The sequence below is a fragment of the Streptopelia decaocto genome (assembly GCF_964273445.1).
Source record: "Streptopelia decaocto genome assembly, chromosome: 1".
In the NCBI taxonomy this organism is placed as follows: domain Eukaryota; kingdom Metazoa; phylum Chordata; class Aves; order Columbiformes; family Columbidae; genus Streptopelia; species Streptopelia decaocto.
Window position 1 is genome coordinate 26,412,725 of NC_138663.1, and position 23,025 is coordinate 26,435,749.

The 23,025-nt window shown below is 39.9% G+C and overlaps 2 protein-coding genes across 2 annotated transcripts in view; both read left to right on the forward strand.

Moving 5' to 3' along the window:
• Positions 1 to 23,025, forward strand: part of LOC309453156 (ankyrin repeat domain-containing protein 26-like) — a 59,448-nt gene that overhangs the window by 19,064 nt on the left and 17,359 nt on the right. Inside the window, exons 15-30 of the mRNA XM_082076362.1 lie at positions 1,184 to 1,212; positions 1,315 to 1,381; positions 1,473 to 1,517; positions 4,055 to 4,110; positions 5,092 to 5,203; positions 6,564 to 6,592; positions 6,695 to 6,761; positions 9,121 to 9,206; positions 12,714 to 12,952; positions 15,325 to 15,474; positions 16,446 to 16,479; positions 16,711 to 16,849; positions 17,468 to 17,648; positions 19,212 to 19,395; positions 19,873 to 20,019; positions 21,759 to 22,712. Of these exons, the coding sequence (XP_081932488.1) occupies positions 1,184 to 1,212; positions 1,315 to 1,381; positions 1,473 to 1,517; positions 4,055 to 4,110; positions 5,092 to 5,203; positions 6,564 to 6,592; positions 6,695 to 6,761; positions 9,121 to 9,206; positions 12,714 to 12,952; positions 15,325 to 15,474; positions 16,446 to 16,479; positions 16,711 to 16,849; positions 17,468 to 17,648; positions 19,212 to 19,395; positions 19,873 to 20,019; positions 21,759 to 22,712 (2,519 nt within the window). The remainder of the gene's footprint in view (positions 1 to 1,183; positions 1,213 to 1,314; positions 1,382 to 1,472; positions 1,518 to 4,054; positions 4,111 to 5,091; positions 5,204 to 6,563; positions 6,593 to 6,694; positions 6,762 to 9,120; positions 9,207 to 12,713; positions 12,953 to 15,324; positions 15,475 to 16,445; positions 16,480 to 16,710; positions 16,850 to 17,467; positions 17,649 to 19,211; positions 19,396 to 19,872; positions 20,020 to 21,758; positions 22,713 to 23,025) is intronic.
• LOC309447087 (uncharacterized protein) lies at positions 10,173 to 11,911 on the forward strand (the record flags this gene model as incomplete). The annotated part of the gene is made up of 2 exons (XM_082067382.1): positions 10,173 to 10,251; positions 10,917 to 11,911. 2 exons carry the CDS (start codon positions 10,173 to 10,175, stop codon positions 11,909 to 11,911), a joined length of 1,074 nt encoding a protein of 357 aa, XP_081923508.1.

The window sequence follows — 23,025 nt, forward strand, 5'->3', positions numbered from 1 at the left end:
TTGAGCATAGGATGGCAGGGAAGTTTTGCTCTTGGGGTAGAACTCTTTCCAGAAGAACTTCTCCTTTACCAAGTGGTTTGAGGATCCTGCTTCTAGGATAGGTACAATAGGACAACTGAAGAAGCTAATCCAGTTTGAGTTTAGCAAGCTAGAAGCAAAACTTGACAATCTCTTTGGAAGTTGTAAATCTACTTGTTGAGTAGTTGTCATGGAAGTCTGCTTTGTGTGATTCCACTAAGGCACGTTTAAAATCTCTGTGGGAAGGGGGTGAAAGGTCATTATGGTGATATTTCTAAGGTGTTTCCATAGTGCTAGACCACCGAGTGAAGTGAAATGAAATACCGTTTGCTTTTAATTTTTTTTTTTTTTTCCTGATCCATAAATTTTGCTGTGGAGCCGTTCTTAGTAACACTTCACAGACTCATTTCATGAGAGGACTCAAACTCAAAGAATTAAGCAGAGGATTTTAAAAACATAGGTAGGCCAGTAGATTGTGTGGGTTTGGAAATGATTTAATGTTGGACAATATTTAAGGAAAAAAAGTATTTGGAACTATACTACAAATGCAGATGACAACCAAACAACATTTGTTTGTTTCCTTGCAAGCTAAACCAGAACAATTTGATGAGAACTAGCTCGATTTTCTTTTTTCTTTTTTTTTCCTTTCGCTGAATGACACGTGTGAGGTTTCTGTGTCTGCACCCTTGCTTGCCATGTCCCATCAATGGAAAGGAAAATACTCCTTCACAAAGACCACTTGCAGAATTGCAGTCGTAGCGCTGTTGGACTGTTTTGTGATCATTCGCTATAGCAGACCGGATTTGGCTTTTGAAATAATCCTTTTAGAAAACAGAATTCAGCTCCTCAAAAGGACTAAGTATTTTGATTTTGTTCTTTCAACAAGCCTGACATCATTGCTTTACATGAATTGTCCTAGTTTTGTGATTATTGTTTTTTAAATCCAAGGTGCGTGATGGGAAGTGTGTGGTGTCCATTTCTGGTATAGACATACAAGTGCTATATGATGAGGCAAATTGAATGTTAGGTATCATACTCTTGATGAAAGAATGCTTTCAACTAATACTTAGCTGTAAAACTGGTGAATGTTGAATGGAGTAAAAGAGACCTTCAATTAAATAAAATCACATTTTTCAAAACTTTTTTTTTTTTTTTTAACCTCCAGGCTTTTCAGAGAAACCCAGCAATTCGCAGGTAAGTATTTGTTCATGTCAGATTGGCTACTTGTTGTCCTCATTACATAGTATGTGGTTACTTTGAAATTGGCCTATTGTCATTGGATTGTGTCTTTTCTAGCTGAAGACTCCAGAGTCAGCTTTGGAAATGAAGGAAACCTCTCCTAAAAAAAGGCAGCAGGAATCAGGTAACGTTTAGTTCATGTGGTTCTGGGTTTAGCTTCATAATCTTTCTGGAGATGAGTATTTAATAAAGCATCTGATTTATTTGTTTTGCAGATCTCTTGGAGGAATTAGTTTTAGGAGATGCAGACGATATTGAAGGTATTCATAGCAGTCTCTGTAGTGTTTTGGGTTTTTTTGTGGCCAGACACATTGTACTGGCATGTTTTTTTCCTAATATGAAATTAATGGTTCTAGCAAGGTGTTCTGGGAAAAGAAGGTCTACTGAAATACGCCTCTATGCATGTGTGTGCTCCTCCTCTGGTCTGCCATTCAACACTGCAAATACCCTTCCATGATGTGGGCTTCCTCCTCTACACCTGCTGTCATCTCCCCTTTTCAGGGGAGTCCTGAAGTTTGCTTTCCTTCCAGTTTCTCAAAAAATCCCTTCCTGATATTTGTGGTTCCCCGAGCATGTGCCGTAGCTGATTCCGGGCTAGGGATCTGCAATTTAAGCTGTCCAGGTGCTGCAGGTGAGACAGAAAGGATCGTTCTTGGGCTCATCCGGTAGCTGTACGTAGCAGGAATGATTGCTTCCCTGGCTTTTCTCTACCTGTCTGGCAGTTGCTTTGGAACGTGTAGCAAATACATTCCTTTGAGGCTGGAAACTGCCCAGCAGGTTCAGAGGCAGGGGAAGGAAGCGGGGAAGAGAGACAAGGTGGGAGGAAATGACAGTGTCAGCGTGTTGCCAGGAATTCTCTGTTTTTGGAAACAAGGATAAAAGTGACACAGCTAGTTGGTCCACTATAAATTGGAGGGAGGATATATGACTTCAGTGGTTTTTTAGTTTCCTTGTTTTAACGTTTATTGATTTCCATATCTACTATTGAGATGAGTTTTTAAGAGTTGCTACATTCAGCTATCGAAAATAGAAATGAGAGAGAGGTGAACAGATCTGTCAGCAAGTACTTGAACTTGTAACTTTGAAGTATAGAATACAAATGGTTCCAAGTACCTTGCCATCCTCACTTTAGGGGGATAAAAAAGTACCATATTTCTTTTGGCAATAATAGAGCTTAAACTTCTCTCACTCTCTCTCACACGCTCTGTCTCTCTCTCTCTCTCCCCCTCCCCCTTTCTCCCTCTCTCTCTCTCTCTCTCTCTCCTCTTGCTCTTCCAGTCCTCCTCTCCACCACCTCTTCCTCTCGCTCTTCTCGTCTCTCTCATGTCTTTGCAGTGGGTAAGCAAGAGCAGGTCCTCTTGTGCCCTTTGTTTTGTGGTGATAGCGTTTTTGTAAGATGCATAGAGGTTTGTTAAAAGTTGTTCAAGCATGAGTGCTGGTTTTGTCTGTATTACACAATAATGTGAGATGTAGCCCCATAGCGGATCATTACATTATATATACGTTTGTATAATATTACAAACACAGAACAACCACCTTTTCGTAGCTCGTTTCGTGTCAGCTACTTTTCTGGTGTGTCTTTATTCATTTGTGCCATGTTAGTGTTTCCCCAGGTGTTATCGTGAAGATCAAGTGTTAAGAAGTACATGTGACAATTTCCTTCCAACTTTTATGGTTGGCTTTTGGTTTAAGCAATTTAGATTGCTTCAGCAAAGCATCACAGTTCCTGCGGCACAAAGCTGTATGACTCTAAAAGGCCTGAATGCCATCCTTCACAAGTTTATTTCATAAATCTGGAAAAAAGGTGCAGTATCTTGCACATCTGAGTGTTCAATGAGAGATTAGATTTCCCGATCTATTTACTTTGTTACTACTCATCAGAACTTATTAAAATATATTTTTGGGTCAAGAGTGTTGGGTCAGCTTGGATCAGTAGTGTTGTTCCTATCTTTTCTGTATAGAAGAGTAGCTGCTTTGCACTGTAATCTGCACTAAGTCACTATGGAAGACAATTGATGAGGAGGGAAATCTCAGAGGAGAGAGGAGTGGTAAAGGCTCATTGGAGAGAGCACTAAAAGTCACATGAGTGAATCCTGAGTCAGTTTTACCTAATGGAGTAGCTTAAAAGAGCTAAATGAACATAGTTGCATCTGGCCAGGAACCCACTGAGACTGAACCTTTTGTTTGTCTGGTAGAGAAGAGATTTGGATGTTAATCCCCTAAGATAGAAACAACTTTTGCGTGTTTGGGGTGTGTTGGAGCTGTGAGCCCATACTCTGTGTTTCAGTGGCAATGCTGAGGTGTTGAGCGTCTGGGAAGGTGCAGGGTAACACCCCTCTGTCCAGGAAGAGCTTTCTTGCTGGCACTACAAAACGCGCATTGTTGCTTCATGATTTTAGTGTGAGGATGTTTTGGACAGTGTTTCTACATTACCTCCTGTGCAGTGGAAAGTAGTATTAAGTGCCAAATTCTGGAGCTGTGGGTTGGAGAGCGGGTGACCTAAACTCTGTATCTCACCGGACTGCAGCATGCAGGAGTGTCTTCCTGAATTGGGCTGGATGTTGCTTGTAGCTGTGTCAGCTGTTGTGCAGATCCATCTTCTGCTGGAAAGGAGGCAAGAGGAGGTGGCAGTGAAAAGGAAATACCATGATGTGACCAGGCGTGAAGAAACACTCACTTCTTAGGTTGTTCTTAGCAAGAGAACCACTGCGCATCTTTTGGATGCAGGGCTTGACCGATGGGGAAAAGCAGAGTGAACTAAAACCACTCAGTGTCTCACTTGTTACCTCATTTATAGGTGCCCTGCCAGCCGAGGGAGCAGAGGAAGATAATGATTCTCCCTGGGATTCCGAGGTACTGTCTGTGGAAGACTCAGGGGTCCCCACCAGAAGGGGTGCATGGAGGGGAGGAGTAAGATCCAGAAGCACTTGAGAGCTTGCTGTTGCCTTGAGCCCTAATGCTGATAAGGCTCATATCTTCTACCGCTTTTACTTGCGTTTGTAACCAGGGCCTGTCAGGATTGTTGATTTTTCACCATACAGCCCTATTCTGCTAACCTAGTCAGTGATTTCCCTTAGGCTCTATAACCTAGACGGTTAGCTGCTTCTGATCAGATCCCCTCTACCTTTTGGAGATGTACTGCAGCCCTTTTTAGAAGTCGGGTAAAACAGAGATATCACACATCCTGGCTGTATGTGTCCTTTTAGTTCTGTCTGTGGTAATAGGCGAGCTAGAAGGAAACAAGCAGGGTCTGTAGCTAACCCCCTCTGGCTTTGCTTGTGAGAAAGAAAACCAAACTCTTTCCTAGCCCCTTCTTAAAAATACAGGAATAAGGACTAAATTATTTTTTTCTTTTTTGGGGGTAGCCCGAGTTTCTGTAAGCTCTGCCTTGCTAGTCTTCATTCAATCCAAATTGGCCTTGTGACTGGGAGTATCGATGTATTCCATCACCATGCAGGATACGTGCCTAAGAAACATAAGCACAAACTTGAATGTCAGGTACTAGTTCAGTACAGAAGTTGGATCACCACTGACCTGCAGCTATTGGTTCGCAACCCACATCTTGAGTTGCCATGTTAGTTTTCCTTTCTGGCTGTCCAGTTTCTCAGTGTGACAGAATAGTTTAGGTGAGTTGTAAGGTTTTTGCCTAAGACCTGAAAACACACACAACTGTTGTGATTTTCCAGTATAATACATCTTGGTGTGTCCTTTCCTGGGGTCTTATAAAAGGTGTTTGTACCTCTAATATACTTGATACCATGCTGTGCAAGTTGGCTTTTTGCGTAGAAATGAGTTGAAAATGCATTTGTACCAATTGTCATGCATATGTTTTAGATTATAGAGTCGGATTGTGAAGGTCTGAGGCAAGTATCGTCCGGTGTGTTTCTCCCAGCTGCAGACAGACAAGGAATATACTCCAAGATTGTCTCCGAGGAATGCAACAACGGTAACTTCCTGGGGGACTAGATGTTTGTCTGTAGGCATTTATAGACTAAAGCGAACTTTTATCAGTGTCTGTCTTAGCAATGCTGTTCCGATGTGGGTGCATGCTATAGCAATGAAGTGCTTACTTTTTGAATTAACACCAGTAATCATAGCGCTTGCTGGCCACTTTGTAAAGGAAGTTGTCTTGTTTGCATTCTGTGTGTTCTTTGGACGTGTTTGTATTTTTTTGGATTCAGGTTCTTGTTGCATGATGATGAAAGTGTATGTGTTTTAGGACTGACCTGCCTGAACACTTAAACGTTACTGGATGCTAACGCATCAGAAGAAAGCTGTGATCTGGCTAAACATTTTTAGCCCCAGCTTAATTTTTGATAGGTTTCTGTTTTGCTTTGCCTAGGAGCTAAAATGGGACCGAAAGTTCAGGTTTTGTTGCTAAGGGTTTCTGCCTGTGTTTTGTGATACTGTCTCCCTAGCATCTTGAGCATAGGATGGCAGGGAAGTTTTGCTCTTGGGGTAGAACTCTTTCCAGAAGAACTTCTCCTTTACCAAGTGGTTTGAGGATCCTGCTTCTAGGATAGGTACAATAGGACAACTGAAGAAGCTAATCCAGTTTGAGTTTAGCAAGCTAGAAGCAAAACTTGACAATCTCTTTGGAAGTTGTAAATCTACTTGTTGAGTAGTTGTCATGGAAGTCTGCTTTGTGTGATTCCACTAAGGCACGTTTAAAATCCCTGTGGGAAGGGGGTGAAAGGTCATTATGGTGATATTTCTAAGGTGTTTCCATAGTGCTAGACCACCGAGTGAAGTGAAATGAAATACTGTTTGCTTTTAATTTTTTTTCCTTTCGCTGAATGACACGTGTGAGGTTTCTGTGTCTGCACCCTTGCTTGCCATGTCCCATCAATGGAAAGGAAAATACTCCTTCACACAAACCACTTGCAGAATTGCAGTCGTAGCGCTGTTGGACTGTTTTGTGATCATTCCCGATAGCAGACCGGACTTGGCTTTTGAAATAATCTTTTTAGAAAACAGAATTCAGCTCCTCAGAAGGACTAAGTATTTTGATTTTGTTCTTTCAACAAGCCTGACCTTATTGCTTTACATGAATTGTCCTAGTTTTGTGATTATTGTTTTTTAAATCCAAGGTGCGTGATGGGAAGTGTGTGGTGTCCATTTCTGGTATAGTCCTACAAATGCTATATGATGAGGCAAATTGAATGTTAGGTATCATACTCTTGATGAAAGAATGCTTTCAACTAATACTTAGCTGTAAAACCGGTGATGTTGAATGGAGTAAAAGAGACCTTCAATTAAATAAAATCACATTTTTCAAAACTTTTTTTTTTTTTTTTAACCTCCAGGCTTTTCAGAGAAACCCAGCAATTCGCAGGTAAGTATTTGTTCATGTCAGATTGGCTACTTGTTGTCCTCATTACATAGTATGTGGTTACTTTGAAATTGGCTTATTGTCATTGGATTGTGTCTTTTCTAGCTGAAGACTCCAGAGTCAGCTTTGGAAATGAAGGAAACCTCTCCTAAAAAAAGGCAGCAGGAATCAGGTAACGTTTAGTTCATGTGGTTCTGGGTTTAGCTTCATAATCTTTCTGGAGAGGAGTATTTAATAAAGCATCTGATTTATTTGTTTTGCAGATCTCTTGAAGGAATTAGTTTTAGGAGATGCAGACGATATTGAAGGTATTCATAGCAGTCTCTGTAGTGTTTTGGGTTTTTTTGTGGCCAGACACATTGTACTGGCATGTTTTTTTCCTAATATGAAATTAATGGTTCTAGCAAGGTGTTCTGGGAAAAGAAGGTCTACTGAAATACGCCTCTGTGCATGTGTGTGCTCCTCCTCTGGTCTGCCATTCAACACTGCAAATACCCTTCCATGATGTGGGCTTCCTCCTCTATACCTGCTGTCATCTCCCCTTTTCAGGGGAGTCCTGAAGTTTGCTTTCCTTCCAGTTTCTCAAAAAAACCCTTCCTGATATTTGCGGTTCCCTGAGCATGTGCCATAGCTGGACTTGCTGGCTCCAGTTATCCAGCCATGTTACAATGCTAGTAAGAGGGACAAAGACCCATCTACAAAAACTATGCATAACTGTTGGAGGAAATGAAGATTTTGACCTCCAGATTATAGATGTTATTTGTATAGAAGCTAAGTGTTTACTTATTCCAGGTGTCCTGGTATTGATAATTTATAACACTCCCTACGGTACCTATCTGCCATCTACAAATGGTCCTTGACTACCTGCACATCTGTCCTTTATTTGTACTACTGGTTGGAGCCTTCATCTGCACCAGCGAACAGCTTGGTACTGGGATATCTATAAGCATCAGGAAAGGCTAAATCTGACTTTTTCTTGTTTTTCAGGATTGCAGAGTAAAAGTGTCTGTTTTCCTTATGGAATATTATCCTTAGATAATCAAGTATCGTTATTATTATCTTTAATACCTGACAGATTGTCTGAAATACATTATAGTCATCAATAGTTCATCAATAGATCATCATAACAACTCTGACATAAGTGCTATCAGCTCAGTAATGACTAATGTGTGTTGGGAAATGCCTTATGTTAAAATACCCAAAAAATAAATTTACAAAAAATCCAGGAAATTGCACCCATCAGTGACTGAGGTGGGAGGAGAAGATTTTTATTTCACACTGTGCAACCTGAGGTTAGGATTGACCTCTGGAAACCTATATGACTGACTGAGGAGCTTAGGTTCCCAATTCAGACATATGAGTTGTGACTCTAAGTTTCTATCTAATGTAATCCCTTTCAAGAAATGGAACTTGCAAAACGAGTCACTTAAAGCAGAAAATGCCAGAAGTGAGTTTGGCCCTGTGAGTTATTAATATTGGACCCTTTTGTATTCTTACGACAATACCTATTTTCTGCCTGTCTTGATCACTTTTGCTGTAGGAAGAATACTGTGTACCTCTTTAGCAGTGAAGCTTTGTTTATAGAAAGGCTGTTGTATAGAACCCATAGAATTGTGGAGAGGGAAAGGAGGTGCAGAGTGCTCAAGGTGAAAAGCCTCCATCTCTGTTTTTAGGTGCCACACTAAAGCTGCTGGGACTTGTTTCTTTCTGAATACTTGAGACTTCAGAGTGTTGTGTGCCTTCCACAAAACCAGTGGCAATGAGTTGCTGCTTCTAAATTGTGTCTGGGACTATTTGGAGTCCAATTCTCAGATGTAACAGAGATTCAAGGCAGACACCCCATAATGGGGAGCTCAGACTGAGTGACTTCTTCTGAGGTGTTTGTGACTTGTCCAATATTCCTTAGAGATTCTGGGAGAGGAAAGGTGAATCCAGTTTTCAACAGTACAAGTGAAATGTTTCTCGGTATTTCACAGGCCCGTCTTTGATTGTGCCTCACTTGTTTCTTCTGCAAGAGATGAGGCAGCAGTTTGACTGAAATACTCGTTCCAGATCCACGTCTAGAGACAGATTTGTTTCATGCATGGAGAAAACCTGGGGCCTTACTGATTTCGGGCTGTGATTTCGTTGCTTGTGATTTTCTGTGCACAACACACAGGGAGGTTAAAATTGCTGGTGGAATGTAGCCAGTTGCTGCACAGCACACAGTGTGTCAGAGAGAAAGAGAGAGGGATATCACGCACCTTTAAGAAACAGGAATTTTGTTATTTGTGACCATGTATATCGATTTCTTTGGCACATTTTCTTTATACATTAAAAACTAAAATGCCCTGGAAGAAAGGCATTCACACAGATGCATCTTGAATCTGTATGATGATAGTTTTATCTCTAGGAGCTCCCAGATTTGAGGGGATGTGTTAGTTTGCGTTAAGATTTTTCTCACAAATGTGATGATTCAAGATGTACTCTTGGTGTAAATAACTAATCCTAACTCATGCTTGTTATAAAAGTGCTTCTATTTTTCGCTGTAGGTGAGGACTCGGGATCTACCTGTCGTATGTCATCAGCAGCTGAAAAAGAAGACAACAAGGATGCCTTTGAAAATGATGAGATGCTAGTATGTAAAACAAAATATTTTGAATTAGAGCCTGAACTGGTTGATTGTATTATACACCAAGGTAAAAAAAAAAAACCTTACAGTCAGTAAATAATGCTGAAGAGAGAGGCCTGTAGATGAAAGTTGTCTTACAGTCTGAAGTAAATTTGGATACAATCTTCTAAGGGTGGGGTAAAACCTTTGTCATTATGTTGGATGCTTGCTGTTATACTGACTTGTTTCCAGCTGGTTTGCTTATATTTTGACCGGTATTCTTCCTTTTGTGCAGTGCTGACAAACAGTGCAGTCATGCATTTTTTCCCTATACAAAATGCTCATTCAAGTGAAGAGGGAGATTAGTCTATTATATGCTTATCTGCTTGGTTAAACATGCCTGCTCTTCCTCTTTGTGAGAGAAAGATCAAGCAAAACCACTTGAAATATGGTGACCTTTCTGATCCTTTCTCTGCCTCTGCAAAATACATGCTTGTTTGACCATGGTAATAAGTGTTTGAAAAGGTTGTGGGTTTGGTTTTTTTCAGAGGACATTCTAGAATAAGGCAGGCATCCTGTTCGTGTTGGGCGTACAGGACAGGGCTGGATAGAGAGGTCTCGAATCTTCTGTACCACCTCGAGGGACAGTGGAGCAAATGATTTCCACCCCACACCCAGGCACCATGAAAGAGGGACATGCTTAATTTTAACAGGCAGAGCAGAGAACTGAAGCCTACTGTAAGCTGGTAGTAGTTGGGCAATGAGCTTGGGAATGGAGAGGCTGAGACAAGTGGTGACTGGTTGAGGTGCTCCTGCCCTTTTCTGAAGGAGGAATTTGTATAGGGGGGGAAAAGGGCCTGGCTAATGAGAAGAGAGAGCGAGGAGTTGGATGGTCTTAGCCCATGGGGACCCCAAGGCTGCAGGCCCTGTTGCGAAGGCACCAGGAGCTAAGGAGACACATGGGGAGTGAGGATGTTGGGAGGAGGGTGACAGATGACTGGAGCAGTCGGAGCTATTGAGGAACAGAGCGTGGGGTCAGGGAGATGGGCTGGGGTGGACCTGCGACAGCATGGTACGGTTTCCATACAAGCTTGGGTTCCTGATTTTTTGGGGGATGAGGGAAGGAATGGACAGGTTTCCCTAATTAATGCTTCTCTTTGGAGCTTGGAATGGAATTTAATATTTCTGAATATTGGGTGAAGATATAGTCCTAACTCTGCCAGTTCTGCATGTGCTGGACAGTGGAAAGCTTGTCATGTTCATCCAGGCTGTATTAGCTTAGCTGGCAGGGGACTGTAAAATGTCAGACAGCGGAGAATGGTGGAGGAAAGAGGGTGAGAAAATGTAGGCAGTTGTGATGAAAAATGGTAATAAAGCAATACAATGTGAAAAAATGAATTGCATTTTGATAACTGCTACCACATACGGAAAGCAGGCAGGATAAAAGGTAAAAGCAACCTTAATGTCTAAATGAATCTAATCCAAGATCTAAACATATCTAGTCCAAGAGAAACTACAGTAGGTCCTTGCATTTTTAAGAAAATGATGATTCAGTGAACCTTTAATTTAGTGTCACTCAATTTTTTTATTATAAAAATTGCTTTCAAACTTTCTTATTTCTATTATTTCTGTTGAATGCTGAGTTTGCAACAGAAATTACCTAGATTGACTGTAACTTCCTTTTCCTTGGTAATCTTTCTATCTGTACCTGTTTGCTTAAGGGTAAATATATTTTAGAAACTATCAACTTGACACAGAAAACAGCATGGGAAAATCAGACTGACAAAGCAGAAATTCCACCTCAGGAAGCCCTAGTGGCAAATGAGGAATTGCACAGTGCTGACAAGCAGTTAAGTCCAAAACCCTGGGAAGAAAGATACGAAAGAATGTGGGTTGAAAGTGAGAAAAGAGAATTGAAAACAAATTTTAAAAGTATTACAGCAGAGCTGAAGCAGCTGTTTGGTGAAATTAATGAAACTCGGAAAACTACTTCCCTTGCGGGAGAAATGTCAGAAGTGAAGAGTTCTGGTGTTGTTTCATCTCATGCAACAGAATCAGATAAGAAGTTAGAAAATAAAGGTGAATTTGGAGATCTTAAACTTAAGCGAGGTGGCAAAGTATCCAAAATGGAAATTGTCATTCCAAGTCTTGGTGTCCTTCCTGATCAAAATAACTTAAATGCAAATCTGGAAGGCAGCTGGAGTACAGATGAAGACGACAGCACAATCCATACAGATAATATAAAGGTGCCTCTAGCCAAAGGAGAGGAAGAGAAAAGGCCTGCGATGGAAATGGAGGAGAATGAAAATGGAAGTATTTGGAATGTAATGGGAAGACCTGAATATTCCCCAAGACGTAACTTAAACACAAGTATTTTGGATGATGTTTCTACTGTTCTTCCTAAAATACAATGTGTTTCTACAAGCGATGAAAATGCACTTTTTGTAAGAGAAAGGAAACTTGGAAAAAACTCTGGATTTAATGGTGATGTTCCCAGGGAGTGCCTTATCAACAGTCATAAAAGAGGAGAAACAGAAATTGAAAGTCTTCTTGCAAATGCTCAGCCGTTGTGTGGCACACTGAAAAAGAATCTTGATGAAGAACTAAAACAAGATATGGAAAGATTTAAGAGTAAGGTAGGAGTGCTGCAAATAGTATTCCTGGCTTTGGAGAAAGAGAAGGTACAGCTGCAAAAAGAGGTAGAAGTTCACCTGCTACTCCTCATTCTTTAGTCTTTCTCCATATCAATGGTCCTGTTCACTTCAGCTATTCATCATTAAGGGAAGATGCTTTGTGCAAATTGGGTTTTGTTTTAATGGAAATACATTAGTTATGAATACAGAGAGAAGTGGAGAGTTGTCCTTTTTCCCCGTTTTTGGAAAACAGTCTGTGTTACTGTTCCAGTTCAACAGTAGGTGGCACTCAGTTCCAGTGTCAATAATTCTCACTTCTTTGCCAGAAAAAGAAATGCGCACAGTGCTGTCAATTCTGATTCTGAATCAAAGAATGAAAATAGCTTCTGAACAGGGTCTTGAATGATCTATTGATTTGCTGTGGTTTCTGCACGGTGTGTCTTCCTTGTCCTTGGCCAAAATTCCTGTTTGCTGTGAAACCATTTCTGCCTGTGCATTTGGGATCTTTATTCTTTTTACCCTCATTAAGGAGACAGTAGCCCCGCACACTTCCACGTGATTTTTGTTGTTGTGTTTTTACAGCTAACATTGTGCAGTCCTTCTAGCTCTTTGTCCATCAGTAATGCTTTCACTTTTTGTTGTTCGTGTTTTAAAAAACACTGTTGTTTTCTTTCTAAGGGCTGTGTTTTTGTTATCTCTTTAATCATGAGTGAATTCAAAGTACTTTCAATGGCTTAACACACTTTGTAGTGTAATTTTGTGAAAGTGCTTCTCCGTATGAATTTTATTTTTTTTTCTTTGTATGTGATTTCGGAGGTAAACACTGAATTATTCAGTCTTGAGTATGGTGTTTCTTCTAGAAATACTGAGAAATACATGCAGTTTAACTTTCTTTTTGTAGGTTGAGAAGGAAAAAAGCAAATTAAGATGTTTCAGAACTGAGGTGATGGCAAACCAGGAAGATCTTGATAAATTAAATCCACCACCAGGCAACATTACTGATCAGCCAATGAAACAAAAGGTTACTCTAAGGAAGAAGGACTCTTCGAAAATTGAGACTGGAAACACTGCAGAAGTCAAAGACGAAAAGAATTTTTCATCTGAGGAGAGGTCGAGATGCATCAAGATGCCAATGAAAGGGTAAACTAAGGAAATAATGTCTAATTTTTATTTGTAGTACTACTCTAAGTATCTTTTAGGTTTTCGAATATTGTAGTAGCTGAAGTAGTTTCCTCAATGCCGAAAGCCATGCCGAGTAGTCCACTGCTTCTCAAAAATTTAAGAAAAAACAAAAGAAAATTAAAAAAAATTAAAAACTGAGCTCATAATGGAGGTTCAAATGTATTGATTTATTGCGTGCTCAAAAACAAACAAACAAACAAATTCCTGCAGATTTCCTTGTCAATACCGAGGCAAAACGCGTCTTCAAAAGCAGAGCTGAAGACTGAAAAACTCCCTACTTATTTTTGTAGGAAATGGCCAACCAGGAAATAGGAACTTACAGTTTACTTCGCGTTCTCCCTTTTCTAGATTATTTTAAGTGATCTTCATGCAGTTGGTGTTTTCATAAAGTCCAGATGCTCTTTCACAGTACCACAGTATGTCTGGGATTGGAAGGGACCTCAAAAGGTCATTTAGTCCAATCCCCCTGCTGGAGCAGGAACACCTAGGTGAGGTCGCACAGGAACATGTCCAGGCGGGTTTTGAATGTCTCCAGAGAAGGAGACTCCACAACTCCCGTGGGCAGCCTGTTTCAGTGCTCTGTCACCCTTACTGAGAAGTTTTTTCTCAAATTTAAGTGGAACCTCTTGTGTTCCAGCTTGATCCCATTACCCCTTGTCCTATCATTGTTTGCCAGCGAGAAGAGCCTGGCTCCATCCTCATGGCACTCACCCTTAATATATTTATAAACATTAATAAGGTCACCCCTCAGTCTCCTCTTCTCCAGACTAACGAGACCCAGCTCCCTCAGCCTTTCTTCATAAGGGAGGTGCTCCACTCCCTTAATCATCTTGGTTGCCCTTCCCTGTCCTTCTTGAAGGACAACCTGGGCAGGTTGTTCCTGCCCAGATGCAGGACTCTACACTTTCCCTTGTTAAATTTCATTAGGTTATTCCCCGCCCAACTCTCCAGCCTGTCCAGGTCCCGCTGGATGGCAGCACAGCCTTCTGGTGTGTCAGCCACCCCTCCCAGCTTAGTGTCATCAGCAAACTTGCTGATAGTACACTCTATTCCCTCGTCCAAATCGTTAATGAATATATTGAATAATATTGGCCCCAGTACTGACCCCTGAGGCACTCCACTAGATACTGGCCTCTAACTAGACTCTGCACCATTGACTACCACTCTCTGGCTTCTCTCCTTAAGCCAGTTTGCAACCCACCTCACTACTCTGTTGTCTAGACCACACCTCTTCAACTTAGCTGTGAGGATGCTGTGGGAGACTGTGTCAAAGGCTTTACTGAAGTCAAGGTAGACCACATCCACCGCTCTGCCATCATCCATCCATCTTGTTATGTCCTCATAAAAGGCAATGAGGTTGGTCAAGCACGACTTCCCTTTGGTGCAGCCATGTTGACTGCCCCTAAGGACCCTCTTATCCCTGATATGCCTTGAGATGGCACCAAGGATAAGCTGTTCCATTACTTTCCCAGGGGCAGAGGTGAGGCTGACCGATCTATAATTGCCTGGGTCCTCCTTCTTGCCCTTTTTGAAGACTGGAGTGACATTTGCTTTCCTCCAATCCTCGGGCACCTCTCCCGTTTCCCAAGACTTGGCAAAGATGATGGAGAGCGGTCCAGCAATGACTTCAGCCAGCTCCCTCAGCACCCGCGGATGCATCCCATCTGGACCCATGGATTTATGAATGTCCAGACTATTTAATTGCTCCCTAACCCAGTCTTCATCGACTAAAGCAAACTCCTCCATTGACCTGGCTTCATCTGGTGTCTCAGGGGTACAGGGCTCCCCAGGACAGCCTCCGGCAGAGTAGACAGAGACAAAGAAGGCATTCAGTAATTCTGCCTTCTCTGTATCTTCTGCCACCAGGCAGTTTTTTTCCTATCTGTCCTTCAAAGGCATCTCTGCTCTACGTATTTCCTCTAGTGGGGATATGAAATATGTTTCAGCTTACCTGAATCTAGCTCACATTCCACATTTCTTGCTCGTTCCTAGGGGAAGGTTATTAAAATACTTGTCTTCCAGGGTCTTTGGAGTCAACTCTGTATTTTGTCATAGGTATTTTTCATCTCCGTTGTTTCTGGGCAGCATCTTAAGTACATCTGTTACACAGGGCTTTTTTCTGTAAAGCTACTCAGCTGATGATCTCCCTTTCTCTCTCTCTTTCTCTCTCTCTTTCTCTCTCTCTCTCTCTTTCTCTCTCTCTCTTTCTCTCTCTCTCTCTCTTTCTCTCTCTCTCTCTCTTTCTCTCTCTCTCTTTCTCTCTCTCTCTCTCTCTTTCTCTCTCTCTCTCTCTCTTTCTCTCTCTCTCTCTCTCTCTCTCTCTTATGTAGTAAACTTTCCCTGAATGCCAAAGTTTCAAAGAAAAATAAAAGACAGGCTTCAAAGAAGAAGGCTGATCAGCAGATGAGCTCTTCTACTGGGAATCATTTTCAAGTACTGGATGACAGCACTTTCAGTGAAACATCTCAAGATGGAAGAAGGTACTGAATAGAAGGAATATTGTAAATAAAACTTTTTCATGATAAAGGTTGACCTAAAAGCTAACGGGAAGTTTTGTAAACCGGAGTGCACAATGATTCTTATTCTTTCATATGACAATACTACCTGATGCCCTTTGTATTCAAAACCACTTGTTTTTAGCTTAGAGTGCTTTGAGCATACCAGCCAAGTTAATGATAAGGTCAGACGTGCACAAATTCTGAATAATTACCTGAGTGTGAGTGTGTGTGTGTGCATAAATATATATATTTTATCTTTTCCAAAAGAGAGAGGAGAGACTAAGATTACTCTTCCACTGCAGGCATCTTAGTTCTTTCTACCTTTTGAATTATTTTTTTTTTTCCAGCTCTATCCCCTCCCGACTTCTTGCTCGCCCCAAAGTTACTGTTGCGGGAGGCAAAGTGAGAAACAGTAGGTGCTGATGCTGTCCAAGCACTGTCCAGCAACAGCTCAAGCATTGGTGTGTTATCAACACTGCCCTGGTCAGAAATCTAACACGCAGCGGTGTGCGAGCTGCTATGAAGAAAATTAACTCCATCCCAGCCAGACCCAGTACACCAGAGAATCCAAAATTAGGCTGCTTTGACCTGTAAGAGAAGGATTCTCAATACTGAAAAGAGCTGAACCTCTAGATTTAAATAGCAAATGCACCTAACTCTGTATCTGCATATCTCTCTCTATATATCTGTAGCTGTAAGATTTCTGTCACCTTGGGTGAAGTGCAGAGAATAGTAATTTCAGCTATTTGCTTAATTTCTCGTGGCAAAAATAGCCTTCCAATAGACATAATACTACACAATTTTTTTTCAGTCTTCAATTCCATCTAACAAAATTCTCATAATAATTTTTAGTTTAATTCACTACTGACGTTAAGTTTCAGAGCAACCTTAGATATTGTTCATAATGCAATATAAATATTCCAGTACTGAATACTTATGTTTCTGTTTTCCAGACCTGCAGCAAAACTAGGGAGTGAAAAGAACAAGGTAATGTAAAATTAATGTCTTGATAAATAGCTTGTGTCAGCTTTCAATCACTTAGATGGGAACAGTGTTTATGTAGTGATCAACCAGATGCACAAATTACTGCTAGTATGCAGCTTTGTAATATTTGAGCCAAATCTATGGACTGTGAATGAGGGAAATGCATCATTCATGCATTTGTAATGATGTGTAATAGTATATAGCTGTATACAGAAAATATTTTGTTCTTTGTAGGTCAGCACACAAATGGATGTAACTGCTGACCGTGATTTAGCTCGTTCATCTGACACAACTTCAGCGGATGCTGAGTTACCGACTTCAACCTACAAAGAGGCGATGCTGCTGTTAGAACAGCTTCATGTGGATCATACGGGTATGTTTTCAAGTCACTTTGTCTTCAGCTGTTACAAGTTCCTCTTTTCAAACACGATTGCTTTGTATGCTATTTTAGTTTTATATTTTGATCTAACAGTTCTTTATGATTAGAGATCACTCTCAAAAGATGTGAAATTATCTTGCCTAAGCTTAGAAGTCTGCCTGTCTTTTCAGCAAACATGCCTTTATCATTGGTTCTCTGTCTGATCAGAGCTGGAGAAGCAGGTTCTTGAAAAGTACTGTTCAGCTACTCCTAATGCCATCATTGATAGCTACCAAGATCCTCTTTATATCCCCTCAATAGCTAATTACAAATAGTGCAGGAAAATAATGGCTTTGCTTAAATACTTATATATAGGTGTATATATATAAAATCAACTGTCATAAGATGCTTGCATATATACACACAACGTTATATAAGAATAGGCATCACTATATCTATTAAACTATGCAAAAATGGCATCTTCTCACAGAGACCTCCCCACTACCTGCAGTCTTCCCACTACCAAAACCTCACCACCTACACCCAGTGCAGTAAAAGCATTAAATAATGTATACATTGGGAAGTATTTGTGCATATGTGCAGCTTTGGAGGTTTTTTTCTGTCTCCAAATAGGTTCTGCTATTTTCTTGAAACTTCAAAACATACTTCTTGAGTATGAACGGATAATAGAACACGAAAAAAATCGATATTCGGCTGTCTGGAGAGAAGTAAGAAAACTGGAAAGTGAAAAGGAGTCATCACAATTAAGAGCAGAAGAGACTCAAGAATGGAAGAATGATATTGAAAGTCTTAAGTATGTAACCTTGTGTTCTGATAATGTGTTATCTTGTCGGTGTTTCTGTTTCAGAAGATGCTGATGGTACAGGCGATAGGATGAAAAGATTCTAGTCTTCTGTGTTTGGGTTTTTTGCTATAAGGGACACAATGTCAAGGGGAAAAATGCCTGGCTATTTGCTCCATGTAAAAACTTCTGGATGTTGTTTAGACTTCTGTTTTTTTTTTTTAATAGCCAGAGAGGAAAAGAGAGCACCTATGGGAAAATGAGGTTTATAAGAGAGAGAATTGCATGACATCTCTGCAGCTTCTCTTGGTATATAATATTAGGAATTCTGGTAACTCTAGAGTGCGACTCAGAGCAGAGCTGAGAGCATTTTTTTGCTTGCTTGTTTGTTTATTGGAAAGGTGAAATTTGGGATTGCCCCTTCCCTCATACTCCTGAGCTAGACCTGGATGGTGGGGGTTTTTAATCACATTCACATCACTTCGGACAAGAGTGGCCAGCAGCACCAGAGGACATTCAGCAAGGACAAATGCAGAGCCCAGCACTTGGGAAGGAAGACCCCCTTGTGATGACTCAAAATTCTCCAATATCTATCGACTACAAAGAATAAACATTTTCATTCTAAAGAAAGTCTAGGTGTAATGTTAATTTTACACTTGTAGAAGCTATCAGTTTTGTGAAATTACACTAAAAATTGTATGTAAAGCTTTTTCCTTGCAATATAAACCATGCAAATACAAATTGTTACTGTCAGTCTTTCAAATAATTTATTAGTGGTTGCTAATACTTGTTTTGCAGAATTTCTAAAGCAAATTTTGAATTGGCAGCTCTTTATGTGAATACTTTTGTGTGACTGTTGCAAGGATATCAGAAGAATATTGAGAATAATTAACAAACATAGAACTGCTTCCTTGTTTGGTTTCCATGGACACACCATGAACCATTTTATACCATGTTGGTGCTTATTGCTGATTGTTTCAGTTAGTAAAAAAGTTGACATTCCCTAAGGCTTCGTGATAAATGAGCTTCCAAATTAAATTGCCGTTCTTTCTCCTAGATATAGGTCCCTTGAGGTATAAAACTAGTTTTACTCGTATTAAGCTTAAACCCTATGCATTTCTAAGTCTGTTTTTGAATACTGACCTCATTCTTGAGGAAAGAGAAACTGCTTGCTTTTCTTCTGGTCAGCAATTGTTTCCGACTTAGAGAAGGCTTGCTAAAAAACTGTTGGGTCTCTCACAAATAGGTGGCATATTGCTTCATCAGTATGACTTGCAATCACTAAATCCATGACATGGAGGCAATGCTCAGCATATTAAGAGAATGTAAAGAAATCATAGTAAAAGTTGGATGCTTTCATCTGATAAGACAACAAATTCCTTTTGAATGAATTGTTTGATACCATGGATAAGGGAATGAAGTTAGAGTTGTTTAAAACATTAGAAATGGCAGTAAAAATATGAAAACTGAAAAAATTTAACATTTTCATGGCTTGAGTTGTCTCTGCAAGTTCATAATGTGGAATATACTTTTTCTATTGGTGCTTTATTTCTCAAATATTTTTGTTAAACCCAGACGTACTTTGAAACAAGAAGAGGAAAAGAGGCTCAGAGTGGAAACTCTATATGAGAAAACAAGTGAAACACTCAGAAAGAAAGAAGATCAATATTGTAAAGAAATGGAGGAGAAGCAGCAACTTGAGTTACGCTCAAGGAATGTGGAAATGGAGCTAATAACACTGAGAAAGCTCTTGAAACAGGTATGTTAAATGAGTTCCATATTTGTCTTCTTATTTGCTGCTTCTTTTTAATTGGAATTGGATTCCAGTATGCCTAAAGAAAGGAGGCAGTTTGTTCATGCCAGAGGCATTGGATACCTCTTGCCAAATTTTGAGGGCAGTTGGGAACAGTTGGTTCACAGATGGTCTGGTGGTTTGTTTGTGGGGTGGGTTTGGTTTTGTTTTTCTTTGCAAGTTCATGATCCCTCTTCTCTCTTTGAAAATTTAGTTTTCATTTGTATTTCAGGCAAAGCCTGACAATCAGTTCTTCTTCTAAATTACTATAAGACATTCTGTATTCCTTCATTTTTTTGAGAAGAAAATTAAAATTGATTATTTATAGAAGGGTTATCATGACTTGAGAAGCAAAAATATTTGCCAGGATACCAAGGAGAATGTGAAGATATTGCTAGCTCTGATTTTTCTAAAGATGCAAGTAGTTTAATTGTATTTCTGTAGGTTGAAGAAGAGCGTGATGAGACACGGAGACAGCTCTCTCAGGAGAAGAGCGCCAGAGCCCTGCAAGAAGAGATTTTGAACCACCACCTTTGGAGGCAAAAGGAACTAGAGGAGGAGGCAAGAAGAACTATTGAAAAAAATGCAGAGGTAAGCAGATTTTTTTCCGATTTAATTGAATTTCGCCATGTTTGCTCTAAAGTCATAACAGATACTGTATAACTTTTTCTGCTTCTTGGTGGATTATTTACAATTCACCAGCATAACTTAACTTTGTACACACCTTTCCTGTTTTCCCTTATGCCTTTGAAGTTCTGGAAAGTAGCGTTGGTCCTATACGTACCTGAATTGTACATGCAAGTAGAAACAGCATAGTGTCTCTATTAGCTTCCCTTAAGCTATTTGTTATTTTTCATTTGAGAGATATTTTGTCGTCACTTCTTAAGACTTCTAGCATTGAAACACGAGCTACTTGTGTCAAGGGAATGTGACCGGGAAGAAAGTTCTTTGACGCTTACTCTTTGTGTTCCCATTACTTGCTTGTTTTGGTTTTTCTTGGGTTTTTTTAATGACTTATTCTTTTATCGGACTTACTTCAAGTATGCCTTTTGCACCTCCACGTGCTAAAATTTTGTGAAGGAATATCAGCAGTAGATTAAACTCTCTATAGATAGAATAATTGGAGGAGAAAAAGCCATCATAAGCACTGTATAAAAATAATCCTGAAAAGAGTTTGCTAAATTTACTACAAATATGCAGTGCTTGGAAGAATTATTTGTTCTTGGCTGTTGTGTGAGCCAACACAGGGAAATCGCAGGAGCAACCACAAACCACAGATGAAATGCAAAGAGTAAATTTGTTTTCATTCTCTCGCTCATGGGGGTGATCTCCAAAAGGCCCCCAAGCAACCAGCACTGGTCCACAAGTGGGGACGCTGGCACTGCAGAGGTCAGTCCTTGCTAGAAGATCTGCAAACCTGCTGGTTTCACCTGTATTTTAAGGATGGAAGCAGGCGTAGTTTTTATGTGCTTTGATCTTTCTCACAACAAAGCAGGAATCTCAGGCGTATTTGATAAGGTGCCATTGAGTTTCTCGCAGGCCTATTTTATCCAACCACAGAGGGTTCTACTTGTCAAGCACACAAGGCCAAAACAAAATTACTGTGATCTATGTGCTTTTCTACACACCAGCTGCAATCGCTTGGGCATATTTACAATTCATCTCCTCACCAATCTTCCATTATTGGGCAGCAAAGCTGTAGGAATATAAATATAGGCTGAAAACGTTTATGTGGAAAAAAAGCTTATATACATATATATATATATTTATATATATATATTTATATATATTTTTTATATATATATATATATAAAAATACATAATAAATGGCAAAAATAAAAGATGTCTTTCCAGGGATGATTATGTTGTATAGCTGACTTTCAGTAATGCAAAAGGATAAGTTTTAATAAGGCGTTTGAGAAGGAAAATACCCTTTTTTAGCTTTGTTTTTGCGAGATTTGTAACACAGCTAAATTAGCCTTAAAGGCAATATTTTAAAGGCATGCACATTAAAGAAAACATTGTGGTTTTAAAAGCTTTATTTATGAGATGTTTTAAATAATTTTATTATTTGGTTGCTGGTTTAAGAAAAAATGTATTGCATGTTTGGGATGTTCACTTACGTTTTAAGGGTATGTTACACTTCCATTGTGTGCATACATTGTACATGTACATGGGTTCATAGAGTAGCTTGTGTATTACCTGAAATTTCACTCTCATCTTTGAAGTCATGCTTCAGTATTAGAAATTTTAAAATGCAGTTTAGTGCTGAAGTGGGTTTGTATGTTCATTTCCCAACTGGCTATTTATTTATGTTCCCTGTCATTCAGGAATCTGACACGGAGAGAGAAAAGGATCTGTTGTACAAAAATCAGTTACTACAAGATGAGATTACTAGGTTAAGAGTAGAACTGGATCAAGTAAGACTTAGGCATCAGGAGGAAGAAGGAAAATATTTAGAGGAAAATGAGACCTTAAAAGAAAAAAATGAAGATCTCAAAAAGCAACTTAAACTGAACGAGGAAGCCTTAGCACAAACAGTTTTTCAGTACAATGGACAACTGAGCTTATTAAAGACAGAATCTGCAGTGCTAAATTCCAAACTCGAGCAGACGAAAGAAAGCAAAGACAGACTAGAGACAGAAATGGAATCATTTCGCTCCCGCCTGAACACTACAGTTCAAGAACTCGAACGTCATCAGTCATCAAAAAGTGATGTCGAACGAACGTTTCAGAGAGAGCGCGATGAATGGCTTTGCTTGCAAGACAGACTCCAGCGTGACCTCTCTGATGTGCGAGAAACCAACAAGAGCTTGTCTCAGCAGCTGAGTAAAGCTGAAAGCAAGGCTAATAGTCTAGAAAATGAGCTTCACCAGTTGAAACAAACGCTCAGAGAAAAAACATTGCTTTTGGAAATGACACAAAAAGAATTAAGTCAAGCCCAGAGTCAGGCAAAGGAATGTGATCATGCTCGACAACTTGAGAAAGATCAAGTAAGCAAATTCATAATAAAGCAGGAATCCATGCAGGAGCGACTGGCCCACCTCCAGAGTGAAAACCTGTTACTCCGTCAGCAACTGGAAGATATGCAGAACAAGGGGATCCTCAAAGAGAAAGTAGTGAATGATGTGCAGGACCGGTTTAATGATATTTTCAACAAACTCAGAGCTGATACTGAAAAGCAAGTTTATCTAGTAGAAGAGAGAAACAAGGAATTAAATGACAAGTGTACTGATTTAAGAGAACAAGTCTTTAAATATGAGACTGACAAAGTAGCAAGAGAGGTAAAGTATACGCTTACAAAGAACAATTTAAAGTTTGTCAGTTCTTGAAATTCTTTTATGTTTCTAAAATGTATCAGGTGTAAGTTATGTGCATGGGCTCAAATAATGCTGTTTTATTCTGGTTTGCCTTGTTTCTCTTGGAATTATGGAAGGTGTTGGCAAACAGGATGTTACTGCTCAGATCTGAGCAGTGAACAGAACACAGGTATCTAGGTCTAAGCTTTGATCAAGAAAGGTGATTCTTCTCTAGAACTTTTTTCACCTTTTCTTTAGTCCATTTTTGCCCTCTGGAATTATTTTAATTATTTAATGG